This window comes from Lepidochelys kempii, chromosome 2, assembly GCF_965140265.1.
Source record: "Lepidochelys kempii isolate rLepKem1 chromosome 2, rLepKem1.hap2, whole genome shotgun sequence".
Classification (NCBI taxonomy): domain Eukaryota; kingdom Metazoa; phylum Chordata; order Testudines; family Cheloniidae; genus Lepidochelys; species Lepidochelys kempii.
In genome coordinates, this window is record NC_133257.1 from 264560017 (window position 1) to 264585826 (window position 25810).

Sequence of the window (25810 nt, forward strand, 5' to 3'; positions counted from 1 at the left end):
CCATGCTGAGGATAACAGCCTGCTACTGCTGCCAGCTAAAAGAGTTACTCCTTCAGTTCCAGCAGTGGAGGTCCATGCTAAAGGTGCTAGATTCAAAGCCTGCTGACTGCTGGAGGCTACAATCACATCTCTTCACCCGCAGTGACACACCTAGACCACAGTCTGAGAATCATAGAACTACATCAGGGACCACTCAGGGCACTGAAGGCTGGTTGTCTAGGAACAAGAACCATAGACTGGGCTTGGCTAAGCTCCTTCACTTTGATGGTTTGCCAGGGACAAAAAGAGGCTCCTTCTGTGCTCTGACCACTTAGACAGCCCGGCCTCTGAAAAATTCATGGCCTTTGAGATAGAAAACAAAATGCCCTTTTATCGTACCGCCTGGAGTGAAACAAATTGATGCCTCTGGAAAGCAGACGTGGAAAGAGACAAACTTGGAGATAGAAGCCTGGCCAGATTCAACACCAGACACGGTGCAATCGGTCTGTTTCCTCCACCCTTTGCTGCCAAGAATGAGGTTCTCCCCAGCCTGGCTGGTTATCACCACGCCATTTGCTGCGAACCTGTCCGAAGATCATGGCCCTTCCATCACCGTGGGCTGAAGGTGAAAGTGGCGGCTCTGGCCTGCCATTGTGGCGGCTCTTGCCTGACTGCAGCTGAAAAAACACACTGGGTTTTACTCGCAGTGTTTCTCTCTCGTTTGCTTTGGCCTGTCCTTAACGATTCGAAAGTCCTTGTCAGCAGGAGCTCCGATCTCCGTCTAGCTCATTCAGTGGTGCTCGCAGAGCTGTGGCTTTGAATTCCAGCGCAGACCTTGGCCTGATGCTGCCGTGCATTGCTTGGGGGCAGGCGGGAGGGAAAGGGCTGTTGCACTGTGGGAAAGCAGGTCTGCTCTGATTCCATTAGCCCCCTCGGCAATGCTGCGATTTGGGAACTTCCACTGAAACACCCTCTCGGAGACATTGCTGAAGTTCCCGTAATCTACCCATCATCTTAAACTGTCCAGACCAAACAGCAATGGGACAGGCCTCTCTCTGTTTCCTCGTCTCTGTATTTCTCCTCCTTCCTGGGCACTCTTCATTTTGGGGCTCTTCCCCACCCTATCTCTCTGGTCTCTCCTCTCCCTGTAGTAGCAGGATGAGCGGCAGTAACCATGCTCCACTCCACGGGTGGGAAACTCACTCGAACGCCTCCACTCCATCTTCCTCTGCCTGTTGCAGAATCAAACAGACTAGATTGCTCTCATCAGTTTTTTGCTGCAGCTGACTCCTTACGCAAAGGGAAAAGGGGCCAGGCATCTCCTTTGATAAAACTCCTAGGTTGAGCCCAGAAGGCAGCAGGGAAAGATCAGGGCTTGATCTACAGCTCATTGAAATCAATGGAAAGACGCCCACTGCCAATAACTTCAGGGCTCCAGTCCACAATGAGGGTCAGGAAGGAATTGCACCAAGGACCGGATGGGCGGGCAGTATTTTTAGCTCATTCAGTACGTGATGCCTTTACTGACCGGTGCTTCTGCCGGCACTACCCTCACAGCACGCACACCATGGTCTGTGGAAGCGTCAATAGAGCAGAGTGGAGTTGGCATGGGCTGGGATTTGGTGCCCTGTAGTGTTTTTCCTCCCCTCAGTAACTCCCACTGTTGCTGATGCAGTGTGGGAGCGGTGTGTTGCGCTTCATGGACACAAAGGCTGACGTGGTCCCTGCCTGCGGGTCCCACTTTGAGACTGGCACTAGATAATATGGCAAACCTGGATTCTCAGCTCTGTCTGGTATCCTGTGGGTGAAGGAGATGGGCATGGCTCCCTGATTCGAGGGATGGTCTATACCAGCCCTGGACCTGCTGCACTTTAGAGCAGCCTTAGGGCTACTCCAAAATACACCATATATCTGTGGTCTCCAGAGGTTCTCTCCTGGCTGAAAGTCAGCAGAGTACAGAAGTGCTCCAGCCATGCCCTCTCCTCTACCCTCCCCTACATATCTCCTATACCAAGGGCCAATGGGGCAGTGGGTGGGGACAGAGCATAGGAGCCAGAAAGGGACTCTCCAGCCTTAGGAGAATCACCTTTTAGGGGCAATCCAGCTGTTTTCAAACCCCTTTGTGCCACTGAAATGGTGCAAGGGGGCTGGCTTGCAGCTCAGAATGTAGCCCTGTGAGCTCAGCATTTGCTCACACACAACCTTGGATGCCAGTAGCTGTGTTCAATGAGATGGGAACTGTTGCCTAAGACATGGGGCGTTTCTCTTACCCTTTGTGGAAAGCTCTCTGGGATGTGCTTCAGTGCAGCATCTCATTGGGAGCAAAGTGGCTCTGTGTGTCAGGCCACACAGTCTGGGCCCCAGAAATGGACACACACGGAATCTCTAGTCATTTTTTTTAAATGATCTATTATTGTCAGAAGGGAAACTGAGGCACAGGGTGGTGAAATTACTTTCCCAAGTCTTGCAGTACATCAGTGGCAGAACCTATGGCTCAAGACAAAAGGCATGAATCCAGTACGTCCTGGATCAGAAAAACCCTTGAAAGTAAGAAACCCATCCTCCTTCCCTTCAATCAGCCTGTGGTCCCATACCCATAGGGGAGTTTTCCACTGTGCTGATAACCAGCTTGTCAGCTCTACCTTTCAAACATTTGAGAACCTGTTAAAAACCCCATCAGACGTTCAACCACAAAGCATCAATTATGTCTAAACAAATCCTACATTGGGTGCCAAGCTACAGGCAGCCAGCTACGTCATGTGGTATTTGCAGCACTACATGAGATCGGCTTCCGTCTCAGTTTCTGGGACCGGGGTGGCCGGCTAGGAAATTGAGCTTGATGTTTTTCCTTCAAATGAAATAAATTAAAATAAAATAAATGCTCTGAGTTCCATTATGTAGCTGCAACAGATTAAATTCCAATTTAACTCAGGGAAAAGTTTTCAAAGGCAAAGAAGGGCTGTTTTTTGTTTTTTTTTTAAAGAAAGGACATATGGTTACATTGAGTGATTTTATTCTTTCTCATTGGGGCGTTTGTGTTTTCCTTAATGTAATAAATCTGCTTTGCATGTCTGTAATCTGAACGACGTATGATTTTCAACCCTCTGCCGAGCACCACAGAGCCATTTGGGAACGTGTCTTAATTTCATCAAGGAGTAAATTAAAGTGCCCTTCCCCTCAGTGTATTGTGCAGCATGTCTCCATGGCAGGCATGGTAAGAACAGGGCAGACACGGCTCAGGGATCAAGTGCTGTGAGATCGAGGAGGAGATGTGTGTAGCTTATAAGAAAGAAAGCATTGGTCATTGTGAGATAAACAAGCTGTGCTCACCAGGTGGGTAAGGGTCAGGAGATACACCTCATCCAAAGGGACAAACAATGGAACTAAAAAACCCCACTTACTGTTCTGAAGGAACATTCATGTGGAAAGTCTCTGTTCCCCTCTGCAGCATCTCGGTGTGACCAAGCGTCACCAGGCCAGCCATATGACCAAGTACCATCAATGATCACTTCTCCAGACTCCGCCAGGGGGCCCACCTCACCCCTGCTTTACATGCTAGATGGTGACTTGCCCAAGGAATTCAGTCTCTCTTGCACCCCTGCAGGGTCTGCCCAGATCTTGGGTCCAGCAGCACAGGGGCCAGGAGGTACTATGCACCAGCTTACTCCATGCCCAGAACTGGGGGCGGGGGGCACTGGTGGAGCCTTGGCTCTGCCTTTTCTCCTTGCAGAGAGATGTTGTAAATTGCTTCTGACATAGACCACTACTCTCCCCACCACATAGCAAGAGACCGATGTGCTAGACACCGTGCATACACACAGCTAGGGAACTGCTGTGGAAGGATCTGGACCCAAACAAAATTAGCCATCAAAGTAAGAAAGAGAAAAAGAAGAGAGGGACATTTCAACGATTGTTTGGTACATAGGCCTCGTATACACTACAAAATTATGACAGCACAGCTATGTCAGCAAGGAGTGTGAAAAAAATCACACACAGCCCAGCCGACACAGCTATGCTGGCAAAACCCCTCGTGTAGACGCAACTAGGCCATACCTACAGGATGTAGGGGCTCTGTCCTGGGAAGCAGTGACTCTGACAAAGTTTTGGAGGACATGGTGGATAGTCAGCTGAACATGAGCATCAAGTGTGACTGAGGGTGTGTCTACGCTGCTATTAGACACCCGCCGCTGGCCTGTGCCAGCTGATTCGGTATAAGGGGCTTGGCTAAGGGGCTGTTTAACTGCAGTGTAGATGTGTAGCTTGGACTGCAGCCTGAACTTTGGGACCTTCCCACCTTGCAGGGTCCTAGAGCCAGGGCTCCAGCCTGAGTTGAACATCTACACCACAATTAAACAGCTCCCTAGTGTCAGTCCTCCAAGCCCGAGTCAGCTGGGTATGGGCCAGCCATGGGTTTTTAATTGCAGCATAGACATACCCACTCTGGCCAAAACAGCTAATTCTGGGATGCATAAGCTGGGGAATCTCAAGTAGGAGAGAAGAGGTTATTTTACCTCTGTATTTGGCCCTGGTGCAACCAGTGCTGGAATCCTGTGTCCAGTTCTGGTGCCCATAATTCAAGAAGGAGGTTGATTAATTGGAGGGAGTTCAGAGAAAAGCCACGAGAATGATTAAAGGATTAAACACATGCCTTATAGTGATAGATTCAAGAAGCTCAATTTACCTTAACAAACGGAAGGATAAAGGGTGACTTGATTACAGTCTATAAATGCCTAGATGGGGAACAACTATTCAGTCTAGCAGAGAAAGGTCTAACACAATCCCATGGCTGGAAGTTGAAGCTAGACAGATTCAAACAGGAAGTAAGGCATACATTTTTATCAATGGGAGTAATTAACCATTGGAGCAATTTACCAAGAGTCAAGGGTCCTGCCATGAGTGCCGGGGACTTGACTAGATGACCTCTCAAGATTCTTTCCAGTCCTATGATTCTATTCTATGATCCTATGGTGGATTCTCCATCACTGACTATTTTAAAATGAAGTTTGGATGTTTTCCTAAAGGATTTACTCTAAGAATTATTTTGGGGAAATTCTACGGCCTGTGTTGTACAGGTGACCAGACTAAGATGATCACAGTGCTCTCCTCTGGCCTTGGAATCTATGAATCTATGGCGGCAAAGTGCTAAAGTTGTATGGAGAGGTGGTGAAGCCATGCCAGTACGTCTGTTGGTTTACACTGCATCTCCACTAGGGCCCTCAGCAGGCATAGCTATACCGGCAAAGGCTCTGTAGTGTAGACAAGCCCAAAGAAACATGACCACTGAAAGGACTAACGCTAGCTGAAATAACTGAAACTACCTCAGTTTACACCAGCTGAGGATCTGGCTCCAGACATGAAATTAGGGACAACCCTATTTTGCTTAAGCCCAGAGAAAAAACACAGTTGTGATGTGCCTTTTACTCACATTGGAATATGCTCTCACTGTTAGGTTTTGTGCCCCTGCCTTTAGAGAGAACTTGCCCTGACCAGAGCATTTATCTGTTGCCATGGAATTACCCCAGTGGACTGCTGGCATTATGGGGTAGAAAGCTGGGGTGATATGACAGTTTGTTCAGTGACTAAGGCACTGGCTGGGAACTGGAGATACGGGGGTTCTAGTCCCCACTCTGTCCTGCTGAGTGACCTTGGGCAAGTCATTAGCTCATCTGTTCCTTCCCCCAGCCCCCATTGTCTGTCTTGTCTATTTATCCCAAAGGGGCAGGGATTGTCCTTTTCTATGCGTTTGTACAGGACCTACCGCAGTAGGGCCCCAATCTCAGTTGAGGCCACCAGGTGCGACCATACCACAAATAGCAAAGCTGTTAATTAAGTATCTTCTTTGTCAAGTTAATTATAAGCTCCAGAGGCTGTGTTCATTCCGCCCACCGCCACCACCTGGAAAGAGAAGCAAATTCTCCTCACCTTCAATCTGATCGGGCGTGAATTCAAGCTGAAAGAGAGCAAGAAAAAAAAGTCACAGTTTAGTCCCTCTGCTGATGTACCTCAGGGACTGCGATCTCTGACATATGGTGCTGGCCACTGCTGGAGAAAGGCTACTTGGCTAGGTCGACCCCTGGTGTGATCCAGTCTGGCACTTCCAATGGGCCTGTGGAAACCCTCTGTGTAGAGAGGGTCAATGTGAAATAGGGTGAGGAAAATAGGGCCCTGCCACTGTCAACCCAGCACCTTTCTCTGCTCTGTTTCTGATCAAGGATTGTTTTATTAAAAAATTGAAAATATGTCCCATTTTAACTCGGATGGATGGAAATCAAAATGTGAAAATATGGCCACTTATTTAGATTACTCATTCAGCACTGAAAATCTGGCCCATAATGCCCAAAGCTAGGCGCTGACTAAATGATTTCACTATTCACTGCTCTTTGCCTCAGTTCCCCATCTGTAAAATGGGGATAATGACCCTGACCTCTTTTGTAAAGCACTCTGAGATTTACAGATGAAAAGCACTAGAAAGATCTAGGGACTATTCTCAAGGTAACTTTTCTTTCCCAAAGACAATATTTTACACCCACTATTACTTGCGAGTGAACCACGGTGTTTGTTTTAGCATGACACTGTTATTTGGAACGAGTCCAGCTTTCACTAGCGTTTTCTCTGCCAGCCATTGTGTTTCTGAGCCCTTTGGGGCAAGGACAGTTACTGATTATATGTTTGTACAGCACCTAGCACAATTAACCTCATGTGGTTGTGGCCTTTGTGTGTGTGTGCAGGGAGTTTGCACCGGCATTGTTTCTTGCATTCTTTTAAACAACGCAAACAAGGAGTCCCCAAAATGGAACCAATGTGTTTCTCTTCTACGGCAGGCTAAGGAATTCTAATGTTAATAACGAGGTTCTTAACTAACCAGGGCGGGGCTGGGTTAGGGATTAGAAATGCTGAGGATGGGAAGAGGCCCGGAAACCCATCAAGGTCTGTATCGTGGTGATGAGGTGGCATTTGTGCCCTGCAAGATTTTTTTCCACTCAGTCCTTTTTAAAGCTATTAACACACATTGTGCTCGGCAGCAAAACCCACAAACCCATCGGTTTGTGCACAGAGCTATTCCGTTGCATGCAAAAGCCTGCAGTGCCCAGGCCCATGTGTTTATTAGTGTGAGGTCATGCTCCCTGGTTCAGTAGTCCATGAGCTTTGGTACCATCTGCTTCTTGAAATTCTTTCTGATCTGTGGATACCTGAGGTTCTCCACTGCATAATCCACAGAAGAGAGGATGGAGAGAGAGAAATGTGTGTAGGCAGGGGAGGGGATAGATAGATAGATAGATAGATAGATAGATAGATAGATAGATAGATAGATAGATAGATAGAAAAGGGTGTGTATGGGGTAGATATAGAGGTGTGTATGGGGATGGATGGATGGCTAGATAAATTAGATAGATACTAAGTCTGCTCTTAATACTGAGGATGAGTATTATTGTCTGTTCAGTGACCTCTTTAACCTTCCTACAACCCACACCTGCCTCAATGCTCCTTTCCACCTGCTGAACCTACTCCAAACCCTCTCACAAGCATTCTGCTCTGAATTCCCCCCTTGCTGGTCAACCCACCCACTAACCCTTCCTCCCACAAGTCCTCACACCCTCCTCCCTCTTTCCCAGCCATTGAATCCTCCCGCTCCCCTTTTCCCCTGGAAGGCAAACGGGGACCCCTGTCTGGGTCACAGGAGTTCCTGGGCTTGCTAAAAGAATAGGACGTGGCTGGAGCAAGATATCATGGGAGTTGCTTGCCTGGGGTGGCCCAGGGGCTGGCCTGTTGTTTGGATTAAGTGCCCTTCCCGATGATCGCTAGTCACACCTTCCGCAGTCATTGTGGAGCGTAAACTCCACAGGGATCCCCGGGCAGCTTTGGTGACTCACAGCAGCCCATGCTGAGTGACTTGCCCCAGGCCCTGACAGAGCTAGGAACAAAGCCCTGGTCTCCTAGCCCTGCACTGTAATCTGAGCCTATTCTTCCTCTCCCCGGGCATAAGCGGGTCATCTGAGGTCTGTCCCCATTAACTGGGTTTCATGATTCGCTCTGTCTACGTTACATGGTAGGTGATGTATCACCGTTGTCTGTCTTGTTATTCCAGCACTTATACTCATGGTCTGGGTACAGACTAAAGCCCAGATCCTCAAAAGCCTTTGGCAGTTAGGAGCCTAAATACCTTTGAGGATCTGGGCCAAATTTCCTGTGTTTGGGGCAACCACTCAGGGGCGCTGTGCAGGGAAGAAGGGAGGTAGAGCCAGGTCAGGGCTTTAGCCTGCATAGATCTGCCATGCCAGGTACCTCTCCCTTCCAAGCTGTACTCTCTGACCCTTCTCCTCCCTCAGCCTGTGGAGAAGCTAAATGGGGGACGCTGGCTGCATGGGGAGCAGTGGCTCGCTGAAGCTCTGGCAGGGGTCTTCTCGTTGCTCTATGCAGTGACCAGTGCTCTCAGGCGAGGAGGAAGCATGAGGTTCTACCTCCTGTGTGAGAAGCTGCGGGAGGTTGTGGCGAAGGTTAGGGAGAGGGAGGAGAGCAGTACCGCTGCCAGGGCTAGGGTCTGGCTGGTTGACTAGCCTTGCTTAGAGAAGGGCCCAAGCTACAACACGTAGCTTCAGGTCTGCTCAGGGGCAGGGTTTCACTGCAGGCCCATCTCTTGTAGGGGAAACAAGAATTCTGTCTTCTGAAAAATGTCAACATGGCCCCGGTTGGTTTTGTTTCCACATCAGAACGAGTCTAGCCCTGATGAAAATGTTCATGAAACCACAATGAAAGCCCCGCCCTGTGAGAGGCACTAGCCCAGCAGTGAGCACGCCCTCCCTGATTCAGAGCAAGGTCTTGAACCTGGGTTAGGTTCGGAACTTCAGCTGAGCTGTGGGAACCCAGGTTCTGGGCTATTGGCTATAACGGGGCAGACCAGAGATTCTACCCTGGACCTGAGGATCCTTCCTGACATTTCTGTTGACACTGATACATTTTTGCAAAAAGTCACAGTTTGACAAATTTGACACTCTCCGATGGAGTAATCGTTTCTGTAAAAAATTCCCAACCCGCTCTAATCTCTAGCCTGAAGCCACTAGAAGAGAAACCCACAAACCCTTGGGGTGTTGAGGGCTAAACCTAGCAGCCCATGGGGAACATGAGTCTCCAGTGCTCAATCTCCACTTCTGCAGGGCCACCAACCAAAGAGGAACAGGGACCACGTGCTCACACTTTAGTCTATCCTACACTATGGGTGCTTTGGTCCTGGCCTACAGCCAAACCACCCTGAGGTCTTTGGGTGGCTGACGAGCAGCAACCCGCCTTGACGGGGACGGCCATTTCCAGCCTCCTCCTTGCAAGCATACTTTTTCAGAAGAGACTTTTTGAGGGCCTGGGGTCGCTCTTTGTTCTTTTCAGTGCTAAGCCAAGTTGGCAGGGAGGCTTCAGTCTGTAAAGTGATAGCCTCTTTCTTTGATTGAGAACATGCTCCTCTTTCTTTTCCATAGCATGGGGAATTCTGAGGCATCAGCAGGAGACGTAGGGCCGCTTTGCAGAAACTGAGACAGTTTCTGGCAACATTCGGCCCCAGAAATGTAAAACATTTTAACCTCACTCTTCCCCTTCAGCAACATGAGCTTGGATTCTCTGACCACTTATTGAAGGCTGGCTCACCTCCTTCTCTCCCCCCCCGCTCCGCCCAACACACACACACACACACACACACACACCACAAGCCTTGCAGCAGATGTTTGTTCAGATGTTCTTAACCAGCAAAGTATTATGAAAAATTAAAAACACCCTTGGATAAATGGCAGGGGAAGCCAAATATTGTGTGTGCTGGCTGCTTAAAGGAGAAGACCATAAAGGGCTGGGCTGGGTAGATGGTGCGTTGCAGGAATTACCCTGTAGCTGGGCCTCCAAGGGTATGTTTACACAGCAACCAGACACCAGTGGCTGGCCTGTGCCAGCCGAATCAGGCTTGCGGAGCTGTTTCATTGCTGTGTAGACGTGTGGGCTCAGGGCTGGAGCCCCCACTCTAGGACTCTACGAGGTGGGTGGGTCCCAGAGCCCGGAAGTCTACACGGCAATGAAACAGCCCAAGCCAGAGTCCGCTGGCGCAGGCCAGCCAGAGTTTTTTCTTTGCTGTGTAGACATACCCCAGAGTGAATTCTGGCTGACTCAGAATTTCCCGAGAGTCACATAGCAGAGGTCCAGGACTGACTAGGCTATCGAGTCCAAAATATCTTCTCACCCCTAAAGACAGTCCTCTCAGACACAGCCATGTTGCTTTTCCACGGCTCCACAAAGGACTGTAGGAGTGGGTGGGTTGCATCAAGGAATCCCAGGTGGCCTTTGAGTCCCACGTGGATAAAATTGAGAACCTCTGCTCTATAGCCCAGCATTTCTGTCATGGGATGTCACAGTTACAACACTATGAACCTGCAGTAGTAACCGCACAACCCACAACAAAGCAACACAAACAGCATTGTCACAGTTTCAGGGTAACTGCACCCTTGTTCCCTCTCCATGGTCCACTCCAACAGTCTCAAGTCTGGCGTCAGTCCCCCAGATATGGTGTCTTTGGGCAGGGACAGAGTAGCTCCTTTCTAACCATGCATTTTAAGTCTTCACAGCCTCCTGCCATGTACTGTGATACCCCCAGTGAGCCAGTCTACCCTATAAGCCAGCACCTGTGCATTGCTTTCTCTCTGAGACCAACAGTGACCACACAGCTCTTCCAAAGCAAAGTACATTTATTCTTAGGGCAAAAGCACCACAGAGAAAACATATAAAACAATAAAAGGGTTTAAATGCGCACTAAATGTACCAGGAATTGCTCATCTTTTGCAGTAGGCCAATGTCCCTTCCACCTCTTCAACAAGGGTTGGGGCCTTCCTGTGGACAGAAGGGCCTGGCCCTTCACTGAATCAAAATGAAGCTCCTGGGTCTGTTTAAACTCAACCTTTTGTACCCAAAGCCCTCTCTTTGTCTCTTGGTCTCTGGAAAAGAGATGAAACCAGTCCCTTGCCCTGACCTGACAGTCAAGCTTTATAGACAGGCTTAGGTTTTTCATTAATCGCCCCATAGTGATTCCGGGAACCCCCAAATACACCTCACCTGTATTGATACCAAAGTCTATGAGTATTATACAACTCATGTTGCCTGATCCATCTCAATATAATGGCTTTTTGAGATTTTCATGCTTTCAATGTCAAATACAACAAGGTTCCCAAAGGTACTGACCGTGCTTGCAATATCTGTCACAATCATAGAATCAAAGGACTGGAAGGAATCTTGAGAAATCATCTAGTCTAGTCCCCTGCACTCAGGGCAGGACTAAGTATTATCTAGACATACCCTTACAGGTATTTGTCTAACCTACTCGTGACCCTGTGACACTGTGGTGAAAATCCCACAGCGCCGTCATTATGGCTATAACCGGCATGCTGTGGCATGCCATAACGGTTTTAGTTAGGCATGCAACAACTCATTTGCATGTCGTAGCCGGTCCAAAATGGAGTCCTCCATATGGCGTGGACAGAGACCACTCATCAGGTTATAAACTAGACACACCTATTGGGGTGTTTTGTCCCCCGTCTGGTACTGAGACAAAACCGGAGGTGGTTCTGTCCGGTATGGGACAGGGGACACCATAATGGAGAGCGAGCCACTCTCCCCTGCTGGCGTGACCTCACACACACCGTACATGCAAGGTCATGCTGGTGGGGGCGGCGCAGAGAGCGCTTCAAAATGGCATCCCCCAGGAGGCATGACCTCACATGCACCATGCGTATGAGGTCATGCAGAGGGGGGGGGCGGGGTCACACTAGCGGGGGTAGGTTCATATCATTCCTGAAAGTGCCGGTATGTCTGGTATTCCGGGAATGTGTGAGTGGTCACCCAAGCGGCCTGACCATGCCCCTCTGGTGTGTGAGGTCATGCTGTGCCGAGGTTGGTTCTACAAAATGGCGCCCTCCATGGGGGCCAAATGGAATTGTGCCGTGGGCCAGATCTGGCCAGCGGGCCACCAGTTGGACAGCAGCCAGCCAGTCGGGCATGGTTTCCTGGCATACACTAATGCCTCGCCACCGCCATCCTGGCCCCACCAGTCTGACTTCCTGATGCTGCAATGAAGGCCTCCTGATATCGTGACACAAATGTCCCAACAGTGCAACCTACACTGGAATGGTGCAACGTGCCCCTGAGGATCCAGGCTCCTTGTAGGTTGAATCAGTGCCTTTGCACTCGACAGTATTAAAATTCCAGCAGGGTAAATCATAGCTAGCCAGCTAGAAATGTCACACTGCCTGGTGTCCTGTATAACCGCGTCCCTGAATAACTAGGGTCACTCCGTCTCTTCCAAAGAATCGCTGCGATAAAGAATTGGCACGAGAGAGAGAGCTCTGGTTTTGTTTCAGAGTTGGCAATCAACTGGCGTGCCTCTCCCGAAATAATCATCCTGGAATTCAGCCATGGTCTTTAATGGGCCAAACTGATCCCCTGAGCAAATCATCACATCAATGGATCTGCCCCTGGGGCACAATTGGACCCATTACTGTAATTTATTATTGTCCTACAGAGGACACTCTTCATTGCAAACTGACAAATATTGTGTTCTGAGTTTTCTTTGTAATCCCAACTGTCCTAGACACTTAGTCTGGATCGAGGAGTTTACTAAAACAGTGGGAAGCTCAGACGAAGTTTGCTGGTCGGTATTGTTGGAAATGTCAAAATTGTGATGCCCTTTTCCAGCAACATTTCAAATTATAAAAAGGGAGGAGGATCAAAAATTCTGCTGAACTAGACGTGGGTCACAGCTGCAGAGCTGAACCCAGATCCAAACCTTTCCACAGCTCAGGGGTGCTTGGATCCAGGTATTTGGTTCAGCGCATTAGAGCATCCAGGTTTGAAGGTTGGAGCCAGATGAGTGTGTTCAAACTTTGGCAGTGTTAATGAGGTGTGAACCATGACTGTGTGGTCCAAACTGGGAATTAGGGGGCTGTTTAGTTAATCTGGGAGTTAGAAGCCAGAGAGAACTACACAGTTTGTCTATGTCCAACAGCCTCATAAAGAATGCCCATTGCATTCGTACAGCTGAGTCTGTCCTTTTCTACCTCAAAGGACGCAAATCATTCAGATGAATGGACTGTGGTTCAAAATCTTGGGAAATCCACTCTGTGGCCAAGTTTGGACCCTAAACCAAGTGAATATTCTGCAATTTTTGCCTGTATTTTTCTTTCAGTTTGGGCTCAAACCTGTGATTCAAAATGAAACTTAGGGGGAGGAAGTGTCCAAATCCAGACCGATCCAAGCCCCAAAATTCCTGCTGATGGGAAACCTGAGACTTTCACCACCCCTAGCCATAAACCCTGAGGGGGTTTGCAACTCAATCTGTTTCCTTACCAATGTTTTTTCCCCACATCCAACATACACGTGCAAGTTTACTATTGTAAGGTCGCTTCTAAGCACAGTTGTGTCTTTATAGGGTTCTCTCTGTAGGGCGTGGATCAGCGTTCACTTTGCACTCCCCATCAGTCCCCGGTCAGGGGAAGCTAATGATCCAACTAGCGGACCAAATTCGGTGATGAATCCTGGTCACCTGCCACCTGAGGCACGTTGTGCAGACGCTAAGAAGGAGGGTTCTCTCTAGACATTGTTTTGTTATGGTAGGGTTGCACACAGGCACTGTTTTGTTCCCAAAGGGTCAGTAATAAGCACTGCTTTTGTGTCCTAGGGCCGGTCGTAGGCACGGCTCTGTTATGATAGCGTTGTCTGTGAGCGTCTGATGGATGGTGGCATTAATATGTGACTATCCGGACGTGCTCATGCACGTCCGTGCTTGCAGGCTCGGCTGGCCGTCTCCAGGGAGAGATCAAGGACTGAATGCCATCGTCAAGTCCGGGCACCATCCCTCCCTGCACATCAGTGGGGTGATGTGGGGGAGAGCTCGCCCATGCTGCACCTGCTTTAGGGCTGGAGAGAGGCCTTCACTCTCCAAGGAGGTCATGCCGCCACCTCCCTCCAGCTCTGTATTTATGTGCCATTAGCACCCCGCCCAAAGAGCAGCCAGCACCAAGGGGTGGGAGACATAAAGGGCCATATCCTCAGCGGGCGTAAACCAGCACATCTCCATTGAAATCAATGGACCATATCCACAGTTGGTGTAAATCAGCACATCTCCTTTGACATCAATGGGCCATATCCTCAGCTGGTGTAAATCAGCACAGCTCCATTTACATCAGTGGGCCATATCCTCAGTTGGTGCAAATCACTACAGAACCATTGAAATCAATGGGCCATATCATCAGCTGGTGTAAATCAACACAGCTCCATTGAAATCAATGGGCCATATCCTCAGTTGGTGCAAATCAGTACAGCACCATTGAAATCAATGGGCCAGAGCCTCAGCTGGTGTAAATCAGCACATCTGCATTGAGATCAATGGACTGTATGATCTGCTGGTGTAAATCAGTGTAGCTTCATTAGACTCAATAAGCTGGCTTCTCAGCTGGTGTAAATCAGCCTGGCTCCACTAAAGCGAATGGGCCAAATCTGCAGATGGTGAAAATGGGTGTAGTTCCCTTGAAGTCAGTAGCTCCTGGACATGGACATATTTTGTGAATTCAAGAGCTCTATGCTGCTTTTCACCAGCCGAGGCTCTGGTCCTGAGTGTAGAGAGATGCCACAAGTGAATGCATCTGAATCTTCCTCGGGCACTATTATTAGCAGTGATAACACCCGGCTCCCTGTACGTGACCATTCGGTACATGATTCTAGGAAGCAGCCACCTCATCTAGGAGAACTTGGCTCCTGGATGACCACATACCCTTGACATAACTTAACGCTTTCAGTTTAAATTTAGTTCCTCTGATGCCCCCCTCCTCCCTTACCACTCCTTGTGATTTGGAGTACAGGCCAAACAGAGAGAGCAGGGAACAATGCCTTATAAGATGTCTGCCTGCAGCGGGAGATGAAATTACACTCGGGAAGGGATTTTGCTCAGGAACAATTCTAGCGCGGGCTTGTGATTGCATTGCCCCTCTGGCCATATCGCTTCCCTTTCCTTTCCCAGGTTTCTTTCCAAGCCTTGAAACCTGCCAACGTAAAAAAGAAAGGATAGAATTGCTGAGTGTGCTGCCTGGCTCTAGCCCAGACTTGTAGCATGACCTTGGGCAAGTTTCTTGACTTCTCTTGGCCTCCATTCCCAGCCTGTCGGACAGGAGTAATACCTCTCTAGCTCTCCTTTGAGTGTTCATTCCCCTGCCATTGCAGGGTCCTCATGCATGGGTGCAGCTTGGCCCCTCCTGTTTTCCACCTGTGGCACACAATAATCTAGTCTCCTATGGGTCTCATTTCCATTGCTGGGTTTCGTGTGCAGGGGCCAGGTGGTGTTGGTGGCTCATGACATACAGGGCATCTGACTGGATGGTCTGGTGGGCCCTTCTGGACTTAAACTCGATGGCTATGATATAGTGCTAACCATAGGAGGAGGCAATGGGCCCAGTGACTAGACCACTGACCTGGGATATTAGAGATCTGGGTTCTGCTGCTGGGTGTCATTAGGGAAGTCCCATCTCCTCCTCCAGTGACTCAGTTTCCCCATCTGTAAAACAGGGTAGTGCTACAGAGAGCTTTGAGATCTACTGATGAAAAGCCGGCATTGGTACTATCCCCATTTTACACATAGGGAACTGAAGCAGAGAGAGGCTAAGTGACTTGTCCAAGGTCATACAGAAAGTCTGTGGCAGAGTCAGGACTTGAACTCACATCTCGGCCTACTGTCCCAACTGACAGCCATTCTTTCTCCATATACTAATATCTCCATTGCCTGGCTGGTCTACTTAGATTGTAAACTCTTGGTGTCAGGGGCTGTCTCCTACTGAGGGCTCAGTTGTGAACCCAACTAAACACCTGCACTGGGAAATCAAAGGGCATAAGAAAGGAGCCCTTTTAAGCCCATGTATATCTATCTGCATTGCCACAGCTTGGAAGGAGATAGCAACCAATGGTAGGCAGGGAGTGGGTGGACCCTAGGCTCTGACCCCCTAATGCGGGGTCAGTAAGCCGTGCCAAGAAAGGAACTGGTATATGGTACTCTCCGAGTCACATTTCAGTCCCTTTAGGTTTTACTGGTTTATGGGTGAAATAAATATTCCATGCCTACTTGCATAATGACAGGTCTCAGAGTAGCAGCTCTGTTAATCTATATTCGCAAAAAGAAAAGGAGGACTTGTGGCACCTTAGAGGCTAACAAATTTATCTGAGCTCGAATAAATTTGTTAGTCTCTAAGGTGCCACAAGTACTCCTTTTCTCCATGCCTACAGTTTGGCTTTTGAGTCACTTGGGAAAAGTTTGGCACTTTGGCTCCAGCATCCTGCATGTATTTAGTTGTGCATTTAACTTAAATTTAATAGAACAGTTATTGCACATTAAACAAATAGTGATTAAAACCACATTTATTGAGGTTTAGCAGCTATGTGAGAAATGCAGATCTTATTACAGAGTTGCTTGGTCTCCGGAGTGTGCTTTTAATAACTCCCTGCACATCAAGACACATTGTGGCTGGGTTTTAAAAAGAATCAATAAGGGAGGGCCAAGATCTGGGAGGGCTAGTGGATAGGGCACCGGACTGGGAATCAGGAGACCTTGGTAAAATTCACAGGTCAGGTAAAAATTGCCCGTGTGACCTGAGGTAAGATGCTTAAGCTCCTCTGTTCCTCCATTCCTTATCTGTGAAATGGGGGTAAAACTTCCCTACACTTGTAATGATTGTGAAGTGCTCAGATACTACAGTGATGAGGTGAGATAAACATGCAACTAGAAAGCAAATAAGATACTTTGTTGGTGTAAATCAGGGAAGCTTCATTACCAAGGTATACTAGCTGAAGCACAGCGCTCGTCCCCAATCTTCTGACTGGTACCAATAACATTTGTAACTATGCAGACTACGGTAACGAAGATAATACTAAACAACCCTCATGCTTCAAAGCACCATCGACTTGCCTGTGAGGGTCAGGAAGGCATTCTACTCTATTCGCCAAGCCCCAAGTACATTGATGACTAGAGCTAACAGGCTGTATTCTCAGCTAGTGTAAAGCAGGGTAGCTCCATTGAAATTAATGGCCATATCCTCAGCTAGTATAAACCAATGTAGCGCCATTGAAATCAGTAGGCTGGATTTTCAGATAGTATCGCTTCTCTGAAGTTAATCAGCCTCCAACTGACCTCAGTAAGAGCTAGATTGAGCCATGGATTCACACCAGGTCCTTTGCAGGAGCAGATTCTGAGCATTATTAGACACGGGTTGTCATTAGATTAATTACACCAGTGTCTTGGTCCGGACACAGCTCTATCCCTGCGTTCCTGCTTTACTGAACATTCCTGTTATGACTAGACCCTTAAAAGCCACAGATCTCACCTAGCTGACACCACCTTGGCAATGCAGGGGTAGCAATCTCAGCACATCCTGACTGAGCTCAGACAACGACTTCAAAGCAAAACCCCCCAAAAAGATTTACAAACATCTATAATGCTGATACTTAGAGTTGTGCTAAACTATTGTACCAAACTGAGATGCCAGGTGAGACTCTAAATTCAAGCCCGAAACTATGATGATGAGAATCATATAAGTATGAGAGAGAGAGAGAGAGAGAGAGAGATGGGTACCTATGGAGATGATAGATAATTAGGTGGATAGATGGACATGTATGCATGGGGATAGATGGATGGACAGGTATGCTTAGGGAGAGAGAGAGAGAGAGAGAGAGAGAGAGATGGGTACCTATGGAGATGATAGATAATTAGGTGGATAGATGGACATGTATGCATGGGGATAGATGGATGGACAGGTATGCTTAGGGAGAGAGAGAGAGAGAGAGAGAGAGAGAGAGAGAGAGAGAGATGGGTACCTATGGAGATGATAGATAATTAGGTGGATAGATGGACATGTATGCATGGGGATAGATGGATGGACAGGTATGCTTAGGGAGAGAGAGAGAGAGAGAGAGAGAGAGAGAGAGAGAGAGAGAGAGAGATGGGTACCTATGGAGATGATAGATAATTAGGTGGATAGATGGACATGTATGCATGGGGATAGATGGATGGACAGGTATGCTTAGGGATAGAGACAGAGAGAGAGAGAGAGAGATGGTTTTGGCTGGTTTTATGGTAGTTTGTACCAGGAGTTGCACAATGCCAAGTTCAGTTTTAAGCAACCCAGGGCCTACTTTCGAAGAGCCCCCAGCTTGAGTTTTGAATGTGCTATGGGTTTCCTGTGGTTCCATAACCTGGACTGAATTAGTGTAAACGGTGAAAAACATGTGACACTTGAAGGGGTCCCACAGTGGCTCTAATCTCCTGAGTCCAATACAGTTCCTTAACCACAAACCCTTTCTTCCTCTTGACTTTCTGATCCCTCGATCTGCCCTTGTGTATCTAACCTGGCAGCTCTGTCCCTAGCTCCCCATCCCTACCTTTCAAAACCAGTCCCTTCCGGGAATACCCCTCAACATTGGGCCTGTTTGTGCTCCAAGAGCTGGAGCAAGTTATGGTGACTCAAGCCCCATCTCTACTTACAAGGAAAGGGCTCGATCCTGCACCCTTTCCTTACATGAGTAACCCCCAAGGAACTGTCAGGTCCAGCCAGCGCTACTGCATACATTTGTTTCCTAGAGTCCAAATACCACCCGCCACGTCAGATAGCGACCAACTCCTGCACAGTTAGTTGCCAGATTCAAGTCAACCCAAGCCAGCTGCTCAGAAGGGAGAGAGGGGGAAAAACGGGCTTTCTCCGATGATTAAAAGCCTGCCCCGCAGTGCCCAGCCTGACGGAGGACAGTCTGTATCTCTGGCTTTACAGGCGCTGTGATAAATAAAGAGCAAAGCTGCCTTTAGAACTGTCCTCTGACTTTCTGGTGTTTCAATTATCTTTGCTGCTGGGATCCATCCACAAGCGCCAGAGTAAATTACTAATAGGGTATTCTGAGCATGGCATGGGCTGTATTGCCTACATAAAACAGACCCAGTCTTGGCTGCAGGCTCCTGAATGCTGAGGGAAAACTGGCTGGAGGTAATTGAAGACAACAACCCTTTGCAGCAGAGGAGGCTTGTGAGAGGAAACAGAGATTGTGTTGACAGGCCAGATCTGGATTCCTCTTGCTGAGATGCCCCCTCCCTGGGTGTACGCGCTGTGTGTAACATCACACTTTCCTGCCTCCTGTTACAGAAAGGGGACACAACCGGGGGGGGGGAGGGGGAAGAAAGACCCTTCCATTTATAGAAGACAAGAGCAGAGGGGGAGGCAGGCCTCAGCTGTGGTGTATGCCGAGGGTGGCTGCTGGACCCTGATAGAACACTGCTCAAGCCAAAGCCCATTGAAATCAGAGGGAAAACTTCCGTGAACTTTGGATCAGGTGCTTTGCCCAGGCCAAAACGTCAGTAAAGACTGCTACTCAAAGACTGCTACTCACAGACTGCGACTCAAATTTCTTTTTGCTCAAACTCCTCAGGGAAAAAAAATCACTTACAGGCAGAGGAAATAAAATTTCAGCCTAATAGGTGATCACTGAAACTTACAAGTGTGTGAGCAGAGGGGGCCGTAAGGGAAATTGTTCTGCAAGTATAAATCCACTGGGCAGCACTGGGCACCAGTAATAATAATGGGGGTGATGATTAAAAATATATTTCCTAGGAAAGAAAGAAAGAAAGAAAGAAAGAAAGAAAGAAAGAAAGAAAGAAAGAAAGAAAGAAAGAAAGAAAGAAAGAAAGAAAGAAAGAAAGAAAGAAAGAAAGAAAGAAAGGCCAGACTGTAGCTAACCTCTGGAGACTATAAGAAGTTTCCACCTCCTTCTTGGGCCAGAGCAAGCCAGAACCCCAGTGAGATTCATGTCTTCTGGCATCCTGAAAGATGCCATGTGCCCCAAGGTGGGTGAGGCCATGGCTCTACCTTTTGCCTAGCCAGAAGCATAATCTCTCCCTCTTCAAGGATGACCATGCCAGTGCCCATGTGTGCAGCATGGCATATCCAAGGCAAATCCCTTCTGAGTCAGGATTTTGGTTGCTACACTCCTCCTGGCATTACACAGAGCACCATATAGCCCGTGCAATGGGACTGGGGGAGCAGAGAGGGTGTCTAACTCATGCACTGTTATAACATCATGGAAAAAGTGACACAAATGTGACCAATTTTCCAGCTTTTCCCAGTGAGGAAATACACAGAGATTGGGTCGCTTCCTTTTTTTCTTTCCCTCCTGGCCCACAAACTCTTTAAAGAGATGTGTAGGATTCTTCCAGGAGGGAAGAACATGGTTTATGTTCGAGGCCCTGGCTCAGCAAAGTATTGAAGCGTGTGCCCAACTCCAAGCGTGTGCCCAACACCAAGATTGCTCAAGTGATTCTGGGTGCCCATCTTGCGATGCCAGAAAGGGCCCTGATTCTCAGAACATGCTGAGCAATCACCCTCTGAACCTCACCCTCTACTGAGGTTCTGGCCCACCATTTGGTAATGATTTAAAGTTATCAGTTGATGGCTGTTGAGTGGCTGATATGAGCAGAGCTGGTGGGTCTCAAACCGTCTCTCGTGGGTTCATGTCCCATAAGCAACCTTCTCACCTGGCCCTAACTGGTCTCGTCTAAGGAGGGTTCAGCACAGATGCCAAAGAATGACAGCGGATGGAGAATGTATGCAGTGTAGTTGTAGCCATGTTACTCCTATAAATGAATAAAATTCAGTTCTCCTCTCACTCTAGGGAGGACCACGTGGATCAGGGTTAAGGCATGGTAATGGACAGCGTGGAAGAAGCCAGCACTTTTGCTGCCCATTCTGCTCCATGGAGACAGGGCTCCAGATCCCAGGGCCACCGATCTGCCAGGTTTCACCAGCCTACTGAGACTTCAGGAATTCGTCTGTGCCAGGACATCCCAATCTTACTTCCAACAGGTGGATTTTTTCCTGGCAACAGAAGCCCACTTTGCATTTTCTTATGCAATCAGTCCATTCCCCTTTTCAAACGAGCCCCATTCCTCAGCCCCATACACCTGTCACTGGCCATTTAGGATTCTAACTGTGGCAGACTTTCATGTGCCAACATACAAAACACAGACCTACCCTCACAGGTTGAAATCCTCTCGCGTCCCCTACGCACGCATGACCCCCATGCCCTTCCCGCTTCTTGTCCATCTGAGTCTGCCTCTCCTCCACTACCCTGCCAGGGCACAGCATGGGATCTCTGAATGCTCTCCATGCCTGTGAACTGAACCCATGCCTCTGAGAATGGGTAGGGAACTCATCTTCACTGTCACCCACTGCAGAACCAGCTTCACTCCCTCATGGCTGCAGCAGTCCTGGAGCCTTAAAATCCTTCCTTTCCTGCCAAAAGAGGAAGGGAGCTTTGTAACCAGAAACTCAAGGTTATACCAAGGTGTGCAATCTTCAGGGCAAGAAAGCCTTGCAGGAGAGGTGGGCTTTCAAGGTTCTAGGACAGTAGGCGCCCAATGAAAATAAACCATGCCCATCCCGTCTCCAAGACACGTACATTCGTGAATATTGTTACGATGGGCAGGTGGAATGGACACATCTGCCCAAGGTTCTGGAATGGTGACCATTAGCCCAGCCCTTCTAGCTCCCTGCATAGACCTAGTTGGTATTGGTCCTGCTGTGAGCAGGGGGTTGGACTAGATGACCTCCTGAGGTCTCTTCCAATCCTAATCTTCTATGATTCTCTGACCTACTCCTCTTGGTCTTTGGGCTCCGAACCCCCTGGACTCTCCACAGGCACCACTCTGGGGCCAAATCCTGCCTCAATTTATGCCCTGTGTAATCCATGGGAGCAGAATGCAGGACAAAATTTGGTACCCTGCAACATTATAAGCACTCTACAGGGAGTGAAGGCAGTTTGCGCTGTGTGTATAAAGAACCCAATGTTCTGGCTCCAGAACATCTGAAGGACAATTCATCCCTTAGGGGAGGGAGGCTCGGGTGCAGATTTATCAATGCCAAAAGTCTGTGCAGAAAGTTCACGATATTGGTCACAATGAGACAAAATCCAGGGAAGGGCTTATGTTTTTCATGGGCCCAGTCCACTGCCCACCGAAGTAAACAGAAACCTTTCCACTGACTTCAATGTGCTTTGGATCCCATCCAATGTCCTTTACAGTACCAAAGTGTCAGACCCAATCCTGTGCTCCCATCCACCACTGCAGCTCCTGAATCACTCCACTGACTTAAATGGAGTTACTCCAGATTTACACTAATGGAACAGAGACAAGAATATAGGGCCTGATCCTGAACCCATTAAAGTCAATGGCTTTAAAGTCCCATTCATTTCCAGAGTGTAAGATCAGGCTTTTAATCCATTATTTATTAAGATAGAAGCTAGAGGTAGAAAAGACCATTTATCTCCGGCCCCGAGAAGCAGAGTAGCTACACTCCCTGTGTGCATTTACTAACGTTTAGCCAGTCTTGTTTTAAATGTGTCAAGTAATGGCTTTCAGTCAGTTCCCACGGAGACCATCCCACAGACTGATAGATCTCATCCCTGGGAAGTTTTTACACTTCCCCACCAAAAAAAATGGCCCTTTTTCCTTTTATGAAAAATGTTGTATTTGAAAATTCTGGTCTAGGAGGATGGAAAATCATTCCGCTGGCGGAAAGGTGCAGTGTATTTATTTTAAAATGAAAAATCTGCCCACTTGGAAAACTAGTGGCGTGAAACTGTGTTCAGACGTTTTGAAAAGCTGGTGAATTTAAAAGATATAGATATATTTTGACCCGCTCTAGAATGCACTGATGCCCATCTCTCTAGCCTACTAATATGGCTCTCATTACTACAGAATGTGAGAGCCTTGCAGCCTTTAATGTATTGATGCTCAGAACGCACCATGAGGTAGGGTGGTGCTGTTATCCCCATTGTACAGATGGAGAACTGAGGCACAAAGAGGCTAAGTGACTTGTTCAAGGTCCCACAGGAAATCTGTGGCAGAGCATGGACTGGCACCTACCCCTCCCAAGTCCTAGGCTAGACCCATAACCACCATCATTAGAGTCCTTTTATGCTTGTTTGTCCTCTCTCTTACTAGGATGCTCTTACTAGGATGTTCTCCTCTTGCTGGTCCGCCGTTTGCAGACCGTTACGTCTGGGGCCCTTGCTATGTGAAAGAAACCAGAAGGAGGTCCCAGACCAGCTCTTCCTTCTCAGAAACCCTCAGATGAAATATTGTGTCACAATCTCTCCAGGGTAGCAAAGCATCCGCCATGTTCTGCTACTCCGCCTGTGGGCCAAGTTGCCCTGAGCTGAACGAGCACCCCACGTCGGCAGCAGCATGACACATTCACATCCTCTGGCATTCCCCGGCTCCTTTATTTGCCTTGACTTTTTAACTAGCAAGAAAGGCTGCTGGAGGTGTTGCTCCCCTCCCCGCCCCTCCACATCTGATAGTTAATCAGTGTCTCGTCAGAGAAGCCGGGCCAGATCCTCAGGTGGTGTAAATCAGCATGGCTCCATTGACCAGTCAAACTATGCCAACATGCAACAGCTGAGAGTCTGGTCCCATGGGCTTTGTACACCAGCTGTGGATCTGACTCCATTCATTCAAGGGAGTGACACCAATTTGCACCAGCTGAGAGGCTGTTCCACCGCAGGTTTTTTGGCCCCCTCTCCCTGGAATTACCCATTTTCTCACTGATGCCTTAAAATCTTCTGCTCGTCCTAAATGGAAACAGTCCTCGGGACACTTCCCATGCAACAAGTTGGATCATTATTAAAGCAATGGGCCAGATACTTGGCATCGTTTTAAACCAGTCAGTGGAAATATTCTGATTTACACCACCTGAGGATCTGGCTCAGGTCCCCACAAGAGTTCGCTGCATAAATTGCCATGGTGGGTCCTTCATTTCCTAGCTCAAAAGCAAACCCTTTGCAAAAGGCAGACAGACCTGCTACTGCCTGATGGCCTCCATCTGTTGTGTAGCCTTTAACGCGCCAATGGTGTGAGAAAGTGCTTCCTAAAGACATCTGTGGGGCTTCTGGATTTCAATCCAGTCCAGAAAGAGCGAAGGGTAAATGTAGCTGCCCTGCCTTCAAATCTTTATTTCTTTCGTTAATTTTGTAGGAACCAACGGGGCAAACCCTCCAGTAATTCATCTCTGACACTGACATTTGGATGCATTCTTGCTCTCTTTCTCAGTCTGGGCCAGATCCTCAGCTGATGTACACAGCCACAGCTGAAGTCAATGCAGCGACACCGATTTACATCAGCTGAACATCTGGCCCTCTCTGTGCTATATAGGAAAGGAAATACACACAAACACAGGCATATGAACACGACTTAACCAAATACTCAAGGAATCAACAGGATCAGCTGTGTAACAGAGCGGATCTAAGAAAGGTAGAATGGAATGAGGCTCATTGCACTTGTTATCCTTTTGGGCAGTCCCTTAAGGCAGCAGGATGCTCAGTATGCATGGACTTTCGCCCGGCTTTCTCTCTGCATACCTAGCATACGTGCACACTGAGGCTTCATATGCCACTGTGTTGTGCTGCTCTTAGAAACTGTGGGGTGGATTTGCTCACTTGCTTTAAGGCAAACAAGTATTTCTTATTGGCATGGAAAACCTTGCAGCATTAGATTTCCCATCCCCGTGTGGAAAGGCGGAAGGGGAGGGATTTGCCTCTAACCGGGGGCAAGAGGATCAAACGTATCCCTTGTCAAATGGAATTCAGCCCTCAGCTTTTCTCTTGGGAAAAGAGAAGCCCCTGGGAGTTCCATTATATTGCTCAACTGCAGATTTGACTCCAAGAGCTGGCCCAAGGGCACAGTCCCTCTGCTGCCCACCTCCCGCAGCAGGACCTGGCCAAGTGACAAAGGGTAGCTCCAGATAGGCTCGGCTCTAACCTCATAATGCACAGAAGGCAACAGCCCTGCTTCAAACAGCCCTGGCCATGCCTCCTGCAGTAGGTTGAAAAGATACCTACTTTGATGTTAGCTGGGTCAAACAGGACTTCCTTGGGGGTCTCCGGCTCTGGTGGTGGTGCTGGCTTAGGTGCTGCCTTCGGTTCCTCTTTCTTTGGTTCGGGCTTCTTTGGGTCAGGCTTCTTGGGGGGCATGCTGCTTTTTTGACTGTTTTACAAAGAGGGAAAAAAAGAGAGACGGAGAGGGAGAGAGAGACAGAGTAGGGGTGGCTGCTCAAGGATAAAGCAGAGCACAAATCACTCCTCCAGCGGAGGTCTTTATCCCTGCCAGTCCCTTAATGTCACACATTGTGTCATTCACCCAGCCCATCACATGCCAGGGCCCACAATAGGGGCACTGCTATAAAAGGACAAGACATTTACCCTGCTATTTTAGAGCAGTCCGTTATGGCATTGTTATGAATTAGCACTGAAATGGAAAGAGAGTTTGGGGATTTTAGGCATGAGGTTGGAGCCTGATCAAATTTTTCTGGGGTGTGTGTGTAGGGGAGGGGGGAGTGGATTACACTGCAGGTTCCCATCTCTTTGTTCTGTGTCCAGTGGACTCTGACAGGTACCTTTAAAGCTCACCTGTTTCTGAGTGACCAGCTCTGCTAGAAGTGATGGAGCTCTGTGCCTTTGCTGTACAGTATTTAGTTGATTGTCAGTAAAAGCCCTGGTCTACACTGGGGGGAGGATCAATCTAAGTTACACAACTTCAGCTACGTGAATAACGTAGCTGAAGTCAACGTACTTAGATCGACTTACCGGGGTGTCTTCTCCGCAGTGAGTCGACTGCTTTCGCTCCCCCGTCCACTCTGCCTGCACCTCTCGCAGCGGTGGAGTACAGGCGTCAACGGGAGAGCGCTCAGGGGCTGATAGACGCAATAAATCGACCCCCGCTAGATCGATGGCTGCCCAC

The 25810-nt window shown here is 48.4% G+C and overlaps 1 protein-coding gene across 1 annotated transcript in view; it reads right to left on the reverse strand.

Annotated features, from left to right (window-relative positions):
- Positions 1–25044, reverse strand: part of MYL3 (myosin light chain 3) — a 40881-nt gene extending 15837 nt beyond the window's left edge. The window contains exons 1-2 of the mRNA XM_073329601.1: positions 24913–25044; positions 5902–5929 (exon numbers count right to left, since the gene is read on the reverse strand). Coding sequence (XP_073185702.1) covers positions 5902–5929; positions 24913–25044 — 160 coding nt within the window. The remainder of the gene's footprint in view (positions 1–5901; positions 5930–24912) is intronic.
- Between the last annotated feature and the right edge of the window lie 766 nt (positions 25045–25810).